This window comes from Saccoglossus kowalevskii, chromosome 13 (genome assembly GCF_978046115.1).
Source record: "Saccoglossus kowalevskii chromosome 13, keSacKowa6.1, whole genome shotgun sequence".
NCBI classification, from domain to species: Eukaryota; Metazoa; Hemichordata; class Enteropneusta; family Harrimaniidae; genus Saccoglossus; species Saccoglossus kowalevskii.
The window spans coordinates 28,992,842-29,006,120 of record NC_140653.1 but is presented as its reverse complement, the minus strand read 5'-3'; the positions used below and the strand labels follow the sequence as shown (position 1 = coordinate 29,006,120).

Genomic DNA, 13,279 nt, shown 5'->3' with positions numbered 1-13,279 from the left:
CCCGTTCGGACGAAGTCCGGAAACTGGGACTTATAATTTGGTATCCGTCCGCCCGTGCGTCCTTGGACCAATTCCGTTCATTCTTTGCATGTGCCTAGTACTTTATGTGGGACATATGCACACACAGTGGTTTAGCGATTACCGTAGATTAAAAATGGCCGACTGGCAGCCATCTTGTTTTTTGAAAATGTTGTATTTTGGACATGCTTTGTCAGTTTTCATTCAAATTTCGTACATAGATCATACATGTTAGGATACATGTCCCCGGCCGTCCGCGAGTTCCTGAGTCTGTCTGTCCGTCTGTCTGTGTGTTCGTCCGTCCGTCAGTCTGTCCAGAGTCATATTTCAGAATCCTGTGGACCGATTCCATTCATTCTTTGCATGTGCCTAGTACTTTATGTGGAACATATGCACATGCAGTGGTTTAGCGATTCGATTCAAAATGGCCGACTGGCAGCCATCTTGTTTTTTGAAAATGTTGTATTTTGGACATGCTTTGTCAGTTTTCATTCAAACTTGGTACATAGATTATACATGTTAGGATACATGTCCATGACGAATTATTTCGCAATTGGATCAAAAATAGTCGACTGGCAGGCATCTTTTTTTTTTTTTTTTTATGCGGTATCTTGGACGTGCTCTGTCAGTTTTTATTCAAATTTGGCACATACATGTACTTTATACATGTTAGGATGCATGTCCATGACAATTTGTTTCAAAATCTGGTCAAGGATGGCCGATTAACAGCCATCTGACTTTTTGGCCTTACTACTATATTTCCTCAATTTATGTACCATTTTCATTCGTATTTGGCACATACATCATACCGTACATATCAGTGTGTTTCATAATCAGATCAAAGATGGCCGAATATTGGCTGTTTTTATTTTTGGCCATATTACTACTACACGAAACACGTGTTTTGATGTAGATAAACAATCTGTTGTATATGCCACTTGGAACTCAAGTTTCAAGGACACACTCGCGGCAACCCCCCCGCTTTAATATGACGAGCACAAAGAGAACTTTCAAAAAACAGGGACTGTGTCATTTTCAATGAATTGTTTGAACAGAGTTGTGCCCTAACTTTATGCATTAAATACAATACTCTAATTTTTATTTTTTTTATTTTTTCATTTCATTTTAACATTTAACTTTATTGTATCACGAACAATATCTCAATTAGGAATACGTTTATCAATAAAGATTATTATTATTATTATTACTATTACAAGTTGTTTACAATAATACTGTAGCACTGGGTGGTACTATTACATAATAACCTTGTCCATGGTTTTTTGATATTCTCACAAAAACTTGCTGTTCATTTCAGTACCAAAGCAGTGACAAGATTTCACAGTCCATATGTAATGCAATGTTATAAACATCTTTGTCAGCTACGAGAACAGTTACTACTAGACTGCAATGAAGCATGGTTATTATTTCTTGAGTGAGTATTCTGATGTTTACTGAAAGGGTTACATCTGTTGAGGATCAAAATTGTATCATTTTTTTTAGCCTTCGCAGAGGAAGTCTGCCGAAGGCTTATAGATTGGGTTCTGTTCGTCCGTTCGTCCGTCCGTTCTTCCGTCTTTTACCTCTTATAACTCTGATATGCTCTGTCCAATTTTTTTCAAAGTTGGTGCAAATGTAATTCTCAATGCCATACATATGCACGCCAAGTATTTTTTTGATTTGCCAAAGTTTCATTGTGTTTTGATACTGAAAGAATTTGATACTGAATTATTGAAATATCACCTACAATGTAGTTCTAGTTTGGATGAAGTTTGAATGACTTCCAGGTGTGTGTGTGTGTGTGTGTGTGGTAAATGCATCTTTGACATGCCTTGACAAATCACATTCAAACTTACATACATCATGATATACATATGCTCATCATTTTGTTTCATGATCCAATTCAAGATGGTCTAAAGGTGGTAATTTTTAGTCCCCGTTCAGACGTAGCCTGAAAGGCAACTAATTAATTCTTATTTTCTGGTTTCCTTCCGTCCACCCCTCTTTATGTCTCCAACATTTTCTTAGAAATTTTGTAGGAGATATCAATGTAACTTGGCAGGTTGATGAACAAGTCTATTTTGAATATGCACATAAGCCCTAATTTTTTTTTTTCCAGTTCTGAAAATCTTATGTGGGTCTTTTTCAAGGTTTTCATCCAAAATTACCTCTCTCTCTTGCACTGTGAGAACAACTGAACATGCTCAGAATAAATAATTAGCTTAGATTGTAATGCTAGGATTTTTAGTGATGTCATGACCAGGTCATGACCTTGATCTGAATCAGTGACAGATGGGTCATACCATTACCAATCTCAGTAGAAAATGTAGAGGGGTGTCAGGGCTACATTTTGATGGGAATTATAGTGGTGATACTGAAACAAACCCAGGTCCTGGTAATATACAAAGACCTGAATTAACAAAGAAGTCAAGTTGTTATTAAAGGTACATTAAGGTTTACTCAGATTTATGAATGCAGTTTCTTGAGCATGTATGAGACATACTGGTAGTTTGGTTGCACTTTTGTACTCTGAGATTTTGGACCCAGGTCAATGAAAGTTTTCTGTTATCAGATTAAGAGAAATCACTTTATGATGAGTTGTACCCACATAGAGTACATTAATTCAATTGTTTGCAGATGTTCCATGTATTATTTTAACATGAGTATTTTATAATTAAATAACGGGGACTGTGACATTCATGTCTTGTAATTTTAAAAATCAAAATCAAGCATCTCTGTCATTTTAAAACTGATTTTTGTCTTGCGTAAACAGATTTTATTCAAACTTGGTACAAACATTAACCATTACAGGACAACCTTGATGCATGTCAGTAAAATATGACCTATGACCCTAGACAAAACTTTGTCATTTATTGAAACACATATGCGATACTAATAGAATAAATACGAGTAAATCCGTATGTTTTCAATTTCAGGTGCTTTAGCGATAACTATGCCAGTTACAGATCAGCTGTTCGACACTTGGCAACTCTCGATTGTCTGTATTCGTTAGCTGAAGTAGCAAAGCAAGAAGGTTATTGCAAGTAAGTTGAGAGATTTAATTGTAAGTTTTAAATTATTGTCTCACCACCTGGTGGCGAAAATTTAAAGCACCACAAGCATCACGTCACACTGCACGTGGTCAAATTTCATGTCATCAAACAGTGTATTTTTCATGTGTTGTATACGTTGCATGTGAACCATATTGATTATGTCACAGGCCAACGACTGTCATTTAAGCTGTCTGTTGTAACAGTCAAAATTAGAAATTCCTAAAACTTAAGCCATACCAGTATTTTTTGGTCACAGCAGTGCATATAAAGGTCACACTAAAATTACTAATAAATAACAGTATTTAATTAGATTTAATATTTTACGGTGTCAACAATCATTTTCAGCCAGTATATCCCAACGCTGTCAAATATAAATTACTGTAAAATATTTTATTTTAGATAGAATTAATTGTTGCTGAAAAGGTTTCTTAGGTGTTTTGTATGGAGTTCATTTTCACTGAATTTATTTAGTGAATGTAGGATAAAGGAAAAAAGGTATATTCATTGGATTTTATTTTCACTGAATCAGCGAAAAAAAATTCAAAGTGAAAAAATATTATAGTACAATATTCTTCATATTTCCTATAATCATTTGTCAAAATATTCACCCCTCATTGTCAAACTTTGATTTGTTTTGAAATAAACCTCCTCATTATAATTAATTATAATGCCAGACTTCACGTCTCTTACATCAGACAACGCACTGAATGTGGCATTCACAGTTTTCATGTTACGGAGTAAGCAATGATTGTCAACCATTCATGGTGCTGCTGTATGGGGGTCTAAAAACTAACTCTGTGACACGATTGTGTGACTCACCGAATGTTGATTATTGCAATCTGCGAAAGGGTCGCAGTGTCACTCTGCAAAGAGGACGATTCACATTGGTTGGTTGGTCGAAAAGCGTTAATCCCAATGGTTGATCGATGCCTTATAGAATCAAAGAAAGCTAAGAAAGAACTCCCGTGTGCTGAGAGTATTGAAGACACATTAAAAATTAATTAAAAATTACTTGTACTTGAGATACTAATGGAAAAGCTGAAAACTAATTATGCAAATCAGGTAACTAATATGAACAAGACCGTATGCGTGTGCATATGTCTGTGTATAAATACATGTGTTGGTTTCACTTGTAGTACTGTCCCACAGTTGCTCTGGAAAGAAAACGCAAACAAAATATTGGGTGAACCACCTGTTTCAATATATTTCAAGAAAGATGGAAAATAACATTCCCAAGTATTTTAGCTAGTTTTATTCAAATTATAAATAAATAAAATCAGCGCTCAGTACATTTTAGGTTGGAAAAATATTTGGCTTATTACTGTTCTTGACTATATGCATGGTGATATTTCCCTCTCGAAATTTATAACTACATGTATGTGAAACAGGATTTGTGTTAAAAATAGGGTAATGAAAACACCAAACATTCTTCATGTGAGTTTTTGTATCACAATGACTGAAACATTTGGTCTTCAAGACTAAGATTAGGCTAAATTAACTCTGATATAAAGTGATCAACATAGATGTTTTCACTACTAATAATAACTTGAAACTAAATGCATTGTCGGCTGCACCAATGTTGGCGACATGAAGTCTGGGTGTGTCTTGAATGTATCAAAAAAATCATTATTGTAGCAATCGCTGTACATTTACGAGCAATGCAGATAATAACTTACTGTAGTGTAACAACATTTACATAAACATTATCGTTCAAAGAATAACTCAAATGATAGTAAACAATTGTATATCACTTTCCAATTCCATCTTTGGAATATATATAATACAATAAAATTTCATTTTTTGTGTAAATATTGCGAGTGTGCAGTATCACAGTTCAAATATTTTCACAAAATTCTGACCAAGATTATTCATGTAAATGTATCATGTTTATTTCAAAATACCCACAATGCAACACAATTAGTGAAGAAGCAATGTATAATATTTAAGTACACTCAAATTCTGTGATTTCTACTCAAGGTCTTGGCATTTCAGCGAGCCATGTTTTTGTTAGTAACCTTAAAATTATTTCAATCCCTGAAAAACTATATACCGGCATTTAAAAATTTAACGTTATGTGATTTATAACATAAGGGCTTCCAACTTTAATATCTATGTTCAGTGAAATGAGATGAAGACATGAAAACAGCTTGGAATGAACGCTATGCAGGTTTTTTACAAAATCGCTCATTTTCATTACAATTTCGTTGACTTCTTCAATTTGCGTCAGATTTCCATTGCATATTGCACCACTTAAATCTGCTCATCTTGTATATCCTCGGCATTATAGATAATATATAACCCACAGATTAGACTGGCGCAGTCAGGCGATTATTTTGTTTTTGTAGTTTAAATAAAATAAAAAAGTTCGCGAAATGGAGATGTTATTGCAAAATCACCCTGATTGGTTTATTCTGCAGGAAATTCATTGCTATTAAATATTCATGAATGCACATATTATAATGAGGTGGGTGCGGAAATACATGCATAATGAGGTCAACATGGTAAAGGTCACACTGCAGACCCAACATGGCGGCACGTTGAACTTCGAGTTTGCTGTAGTCGTCGTTTCTAATTCATCACAATGTGTAAAAAAGTAACTCGTACTAGTCGTAGAATTAAAAAAAAAAACGGCTGCTACAATCAGCCGACGTCTTCTCGGTCAGAGGTCAGTTGAAGAGACGTTGTGATTGGCTTAGATGATTGTCAATTAGAACACTCATTAACATAATTACCCGTTGAAAAATCGACGGGTTCCTGCAGTGTTGATAGAGGGCCATTCAGAATAAACCAGTCGGGGTGATTTCGCTGTTACATTTCGCAAAAACAAATTAATCGCCCCGACTGCGCCAGTCTACTCACAGATGTAAAATATATGTCAATTTTACAATGTTCACCACAAATCTTATTATCTAGTTATGATACAAGTGTTGTTGAGTAAAAAAAAATCGATACGGGTGTAATGATTATTTTCAAACCTGATCTTTCTAATTGTCATTGATGTTTGCATGAAGCTTATGTTCAAAATGTTGTGTTATATGCTGTCATTATAGCAGCTAACTGAAAGAAATTATCACTAAGTGCAACTACAGTAATGTTATGGTTCCCTGCATTTATACTATTGGAAATGATGTGCGTATGCGTGACTTTGGCGCTGAATTTACTATGTACAAGGATCGAGTTTTTGATGTTATTGTCGATGTATACTATCACTGTGCCACACTCGTCACATGTCAGTGTTGTCAGTGCGACTGTGCTTGTTAAGTCCTTGTAAGGTTCAATGTCTAATGGAAAGATAATTACGCTGCCTTGTTTGGATGTTATCCAGCATTTTTTACTATCAGTTCTGTTCATGTTGAGTGCCCCGGTCAGTGCGACCGCTCTCCATCCTTCTGATGTCATCGGTAGTAAATATTTTCCCGTACCATGCTGCGGTAGTAATGACGACCAGCACTGAGCGTGGGTTAAGGCACTGTGATCAAACAGCGGCTGTGGAAGGGGAGTCGCGGGCAACTTCGTAAGTTGATCGTTTTCATCAATTTCCAGTATGTCTTCGAGAATGTCCAGGAGAAAATCTCTTATGAATAACTCCATCATTGTGTGAATCAGGCTACTTGGGTGATTTTGATCGTATGCAATATAATCGTATACCTCACCATTTTTTACTTGATCGCACACGGCTCCCTTCATGCTTAAAGATGGCACACCATAGTGCGAATTTAATTCCTTGCCTCCTGTGTCTTCGCTGTTAGCACAGGAACCTTCTCGCATTTGACGTCCAAAGATAAAATTGATAAACATCAACTGGGGTTGGTTCGGCAAAGAAAGAATAGTTCTTGTCAGGTCCTCTTGTGATGACGGCCCCAGACCTTTGTTGAAATCATTTGCCGCTAACTCCCACAGCAGCAAATCCATATTTTTAGCATCTAGGTGAGCCTCCAAACAGTATGCATAGTATTGACTGTCAGTTGCGCCAACAGCGCCATTGTAAACATTGACAGGACTCCCGAGTATTCTCTCCAGGGACTTCCCTAATTTATGTGCGTAGATGCACTCTTTACAAGACAACCCACCTCCGGCAGAAATGGATCCTCCTACAATTCCAATATTGAAAGGTCTGCTGTTATTCACAATATCTCTCAGTGTCCTCTCGAGGCTGTCTACATTGCCTTCATGAACTATGACCTCTTCTAGTATGTCATCGTCTAAATTTTGATCCTTATATGCCTGTCGTATCCGTTCTCGTTCATTGACCATGTTGAGCCTCATCGTCTCATGTTTAAGTCGTGCAGCACGTGCCTCTTCAAAATTTCCCTCTGAAGATGTTTGTATTAAACCTCGTTTGAGTACGCTTGCATCAGTTTTGGAGAGATTAGCGTACATAAAAAGCGGTACCAACCCGGTAAATATAAGCAGTCCAAAAGTTGTTAGTATGCAGCGCCGCTGAGTGGAAAATACTGCAATCTTGCTCAAGATGATTTTGTCGTATTCTGTTTTTAAAGGGAGAGGAAGAAAAAAAAATTAATTGGTCAAATAATATTTAATGAATTTATGGACAGCTTGTTTATTCAGGCTCCTAAAAACAGTTTTTTCAAATGGATTGAAACATGGTGTACAATTAATGTGTTTCAATGTATATTCAACGTCACCATATAAAGGGCAAGACTTAAATAATCGTTTGTTTATTGATTGTCAAGTATACATGACGGAATATGGAATTAGCTTCACACAGGAGCACTTTCTTGAATTTCCAGTTAGTTTCTAAATAACGGGAATATAATGGATAACCCAACCATCCAATGTCTGTTTGTCCATATTTGCATGCTTTCTTGCATGCGTCCACACCTGTATCTCCGACCTGCCTGAACCAATCACAATGCACACATACATCAAGCATCTTAGGCTACATATACACGTCCATTCACTTAATGACCTGCTGTACAGCAAGTCTCATTAAAGTATTTGGGCAGCCAGTTTGCAAACTCGCTAGCAAATTGGCTAACTACTTGGGTTTTTATAATTAGCTTACAAATCTTGCTGGCGCCAACTTGTGGCTACGCCCACTTTTAGCAAACATTACAGGATCCAGATGCATATCATTTTGTTTATCGATTCAGATTTATTTGTTTGACAATGCAATTCAGGATGGCCAAATGGCAACAATGTTGAAAAGCTGTTTTAAGTATTCCTATTTCCAAAACTGGATGTCACACATATTGACATGCATTTCTCTCAAGTTTGATTCCAATTAGCTGACACATTTTAGTTTTGTTTACTATTGAACAACAGGGACTGTGTCGATGCAATGACCTGAGTTGTTATTTCTATATTATACTAATCTGAAATGTGGTACCAAATGAGAAAACGAAAGATACTATTTCAGGTCTGATACCATTACAAACACAAGTATAGGCAGCTAGAACACATCCAGTACTTTATGGTCACAACAAACATGACCTATACGACTAGCCATGACAATCGTTTTTAATACCGAGTTTCCCATAAGTGCACAACTAGCTTTCAGTCGGTTTCTATAAACTGGCTGATATTCATGTGTAAACACTTGTTTTCAATCACATGAACCTCCCTGATGCATATGTGCATTTCTGACAAAAGTGTCGCTTTCAATATATTTGAAACCTATTTTTGAGGTACTTCGCCTGCATGTAGTTTTGAGTAAATGATTTATACATTTATGTCATCTGATCTACAAGTATAAATATATCTTTCTATATTTTCACTTATTGAAAATCTGCAATTTTTCAATCTTCGCTCAAGATCGAATTGAACCAACTTTAATAGTAGGAAGCAGCCAATTTTGTTACCTACATCACAGTCCTATAGGCACCGTCTGGCAATGGCTATTGTTGTAAGTGTGAAATGGCTTATCACCTGGGACCACCTAGGGCGGTATTCTGCAAAGCATAGCTATACAATTAGCGTAGTGCTGGTCGTTGATTTCTTGCCTGCCATTTATTCACCTTGTTTACTCAATTTTGCCAATTCTAGATAGTTTTAGCAATATTAAAGTGTAATTTTAATATGGGAATGCTTCTTATTATTCTTACTAAGATTTTATAAATCTTATTTTAGCAATAATTTGTTTTTAAACTGCAACACAATCGACAATTTACCGTAGCTACCTTTTATTTCAGTCTCTCAAGATTAATTATCCCCCCAGGTTGACAGTTTAAAAATGTTAGGAGCTGGTAAACATATTTGATAAGCTCATTGCAGCATTTTACTTTTAAAGTAGCCGTTTATTTTCACCATGCCATTTTGTTCTTAGTTATGAAATCAATGTTTACGTCATGTAATTTGAACAATGCACTGAAATACTGGCTTATCATTGTATATTTTGTTGATGTTCAACTTTAGCTGCATAAATTGGCACACTAGGTTTTAAGACTACCAACATTTTGCAGGAAGTCGCCATTTTTTTTTTCGTATGCAGCGGGTATAGTTAAATTTAAGAATGCAAGATTGTTTTGACTTCCAACATCGGAAGTTCCGATGATTTATTATGTATTTGCTGTTTTTTTTGTTTTTTTTATTGCAATTTGTAATTTTAGAATCCTAACTTTGTTTACATGTTCAATTACACATTGGATCGTTTTAGTATTGAAGCCCTACATCTTTCACATCGCTGCGATCTTCTGAGTGACACCTACACCAGGGAGCTGTCTCATTACAGCTCCCTGTCTATACTTATAACTGCATGCTGGCCTTTGTGAATATTCAACAACTTTACACGGATATGCACTGCTTATCGTAGGTGTGAATCATCTGTTAATTAACCTGTACATGGATAGAGACAAAAGGGAGTCTGATGTCGTCACGCCAGTGATACATGTAGAGGGACTGTGCCTAGATGCAGATGATGCATTGTTTACTACCGGTACTACAAATGTTGTACAACTTCAATGAACATGCATGTGTCTATCTGGTAATCTCCACTGGATTACAAATCCATAATCACTGTCATATACTCGGCTCACTTGATCTCAAATCGTCACTATGGCTTGATATTTCAGTTGCAATTTATAATTATGTCTACCACTAGTTCTTTAAACTCCCTCCCCCTAACGTGTTTCCATAGTGTTGATTGTTAAGTTTCAGGGATGTGGGGAACAGCTCAATGTATTTTCAATTTATTGTTTTTTTTCTAGTTGTCAAGGTAAGTTTAAATACTGACCCCAATAATATTTTCACCCATCTTAGCTGCACATTGCTGTACATATTAATATTAAAGCATAGCATGAGTACCGGTGTATATATATATATATATATATATATATATATATATATGTGTGTGTGTGTGTGTGTGTGTGTGTGTCTTTGTGTGTGTGTGTGCACGCCATGTGGAATACAAAACCATTCAACTCACCGTACTGGATCAGTTGCGTTTTGATTGTATTCGCAGCCATTGTATGGTCTTAAAATCTAGTGTAATTCACTCGGTTAATGTCCAATATATAGAATACTGATTTTAATACTGGTCCGTACAATACAGATGTCATCAATATTGTGCCAGAACTATCCCATAATTGCTGAGGGTGCTGCCAGTTACTGTATATCTGCCCGAATGGAACACGATGTGCCAAATGTTAGAATTCCAGGCCAGCTGTTTCCAGCTTTGTGTAACCAATCTGTGCCCGATTGGTGTACTGTGTGCAGTGTTGTCTATTGGGAATTATTAACTCACACGGAAACAAATGAGAAGCGTGAATGGCCCAGATTTGTCGCAGCTGTCGCCATGAAGGGTAGTCCAGTGTGAATGTTGCGTGTATGATAATATCACTGTATTTAATATTATTATAAACGTACGCATTACATTTTTTCTGCTGTATTAAAATCACCCGGTGTCTTCATTCTAGTACACAAGGCTCAAGAATCACAACAAATTATTATTTAACTAATAATATTTGATTTGTTAATTTTTGACATACATACCTATTCACCATGTCATGAAGTAAATAATTTAAAATTGATACACAGTAGCTAGCAGCGACTGTAATGGGATTGATACATGTGTTAGGTATTGTTTTCCATGCTTTGTATAGTACTCTGATATAAGCATAATTGTATATGAGCACATATCGTTACATTCACCCAGTACAATATATATTTTATAGTAATTTCAATCAGTTTAACATTTTGATCAAGTTCAATGTCAGTGGTTTCTGAAATATCAATTCAAGGTTGTATATTAAAATGGAATAAATTTGGTTTCTACTTCCTGATTTTTTACTGTTTTGTTTTTCCACCAGTTTTATTTTTGCATTTTCTGATAAGCTTGAAAATCAGTGCTTGTGCATGTATGCTTTCAAGCAACTGTTTAATATTTTATCCAATGAAATCATTGTACAAGGCTCTTTCCTCTCAGCAACAAACAACTTACTCATATACAAAATATGTGTTGTGGAATTTTTGCCATCAGATTGTTGTGGAATTTCAAAACAGCCAAAGTCACCTTTCACATAATAAAAAATACATAGTCTTTTCCATAATTTTTCAAATATTTTGATCAAGAATGCAGAAATTATGTTCATTTGTTCCAAAATATAAACAAATTGTAGACAAATTTGTAAAAATGTGCAAAATGTTGCGCCAAAATTTTGGCGAAAAAAATGATGGTGGCAGAAACGTAACACTTTGAATACCAAGGTTAAATTTTGTCATCTTTCACAGAAAAGGACAAATTTTGTCAAAATATTAAATATTTTTTCACATTTTCTCAACATTCTTATTGAAAATTAGTTCTAAATCAACTTGTAGATATTTGGGCGGGAAAACGATGGCATTCACTAGTTCAATGTTATTACCATATGATACATCAAGGGAAGTGATTAAATCTCATCAATCCAGATATAGTCAAAAGTAATACTAATAAGTTGACAAATGTCACGTTTCAGTTAATAAAGGATTATTTGTATTTTTGTATTGCTTATACAAGCTTTCCACTGGCACACGTGCTGTACTAAGAAGTGTTCAGTGTAGCAACCAGCAATCATGACAAATACCGTAAAAATTTGAAATTCACGTACAATAATTATAAAACTCATTTGTACAGTTATCTTTCACTCTGATTTTGTTTGTTTGGCCATCGTCTCTCCACATCAAACTGGCGAAACTATACGAACAATGCCGGTTGCCATTACCTGACTTTTGCACTAGCTTGTTTGTTAAATTCATTGTGCAACATTTTGAGATGGCTGAAACAAAATGGCAGCAACATGTCCCTCCTCTGAACGTTTTACCTCTGAACAAAAGATGATGAAACTGAAATAATGTTCACTCTGCCAACAGTCTCACAATCTGTCAAAATTAACTATATTGTACACAATGTACTGATGAAGGAGGAAATTGTACTTTTCTGGGGAGAACACTTGTATGCGTCGCAACATGCACGCTTGTATGACAGTTATGTGCATAACACTCACAAGCAAATTACGTGCAAAAACACATAAATAATATTCCAGATAAAAGTGACAAAGATTCCTATTGGGTTTATCGGTACAGATATGGGAAAACATTGGATATTGTTGATTCACAGAAAACATGTGGTTCGTATGTTTATGCATTGCCCAGTGATTGTCTGTTTCACATGGCATCGATGTACTATTATAGCAAAACAGAAATTGGAAATCGGTTAGATTTACAGTATTAGAGACTAGTTACTTTAATAACACCAGCAAACTCCAAACTTGGTCTGACTGTGCTACTTATTTGCAGTATCTTTCCATTGGATTATTGGCCGACTTGACAGCACAAGAGACACAATTGACGCAAGCACTGGTAGGGGAAAAATTAGCGGATTCAGAGACTATAAATTGGCATTTGATTTATAATCTAAGCACCGATTAAGACAATCATGAATTTTTTTTAGAGTGACTATTTTGCACTTGACTGAGGAGTACTTGTATACGTACCATTTCCAGTGAGTGTACCAACTGGCAGTATTCAACCGACTAAGCGTGTAACAACCCTGAACTTATTTGTTTAGTTGTTGGTCTGATAAAGGTATACTGTGTAATATTGTTTTGACCGTTGACGGAATCAAGATTTAGTTAACATGGAGAAGCACAGAGGTGTTTGGAGTATTATCTAAGCGAGAGTTTGATTGGATTAGCTTGGTGTGTTAATTCAAAGTTTATTCAATTCTAGTATTGACGCATTATGGAAGATACTACAATAACATTCAATCGTACAGA

The 13,279-nt window shown here is 35.7% G+C and overlaps 2 protein-coding genes across 2 annotated transcripts in view; one reads left to right on the top strand and one right to left on the bottom strand.

Annotated features, from left to right (window-relative positions):
• LOC102809104 (DNA mismatch repair protein Msh3-like) overlaps positions 1 to 13,279 on the top strand; it is a 49,988-nt gene that overhangs the window by 25,955 nt on the left and 10,754 nt on the right. The window contains exons 16-17 of the mRNA XM_085507177.1: positions 1,334 to 1,450; positions 2,952 to 3,059. Coding sequence (XP_085363303.1) covers positions 1,334 to 1,450; positions 2,952 to 3,059 — 225 coding nt within the window. The remainder of the gene's footprint in view (positions 1 to 1,333; positions 1,451 to 2,951; positions 3,060 to 13,279) is intronic.
• LOC144351897 (uncharacterized) lies at positions 4,933 to 10,666 on the bottom strand. Its single transcript, XM_078009159.2, has 2 exons — positions 10,453 to 10,666; positions 4,933 to 7,555 (listed from the first exon to the last, which is right to left on the bottom strand). Exons 1-2 carry the CDS (start codon positions 10,490 to 10,492, stop codon positions 6,087 to 6,089), a joined length of 1,509 nt encoding a protein of 502 aa, XP_077865285.2. The 5' UTR covers positions 10,493 to 10,666; the 3' UTR covers positions 4,933 to 6,086.

Excerpts from the sequence above, each read along its gene's own strand:
- LOC144351897 (XM_078009159.2), bottom strand. The coding sequence starts at position 10,492 with ATGGCTGCGAATACAATCAAAACGCAACTGATCCAGTACG. Across the intron at positions 7,556-10,452 it reads AACGCAACTGATCCAGTACG|AATACGACAAAATCATCTTG; the intron begins GTGAGTTGAATG and ends CTTTAAAAACAG.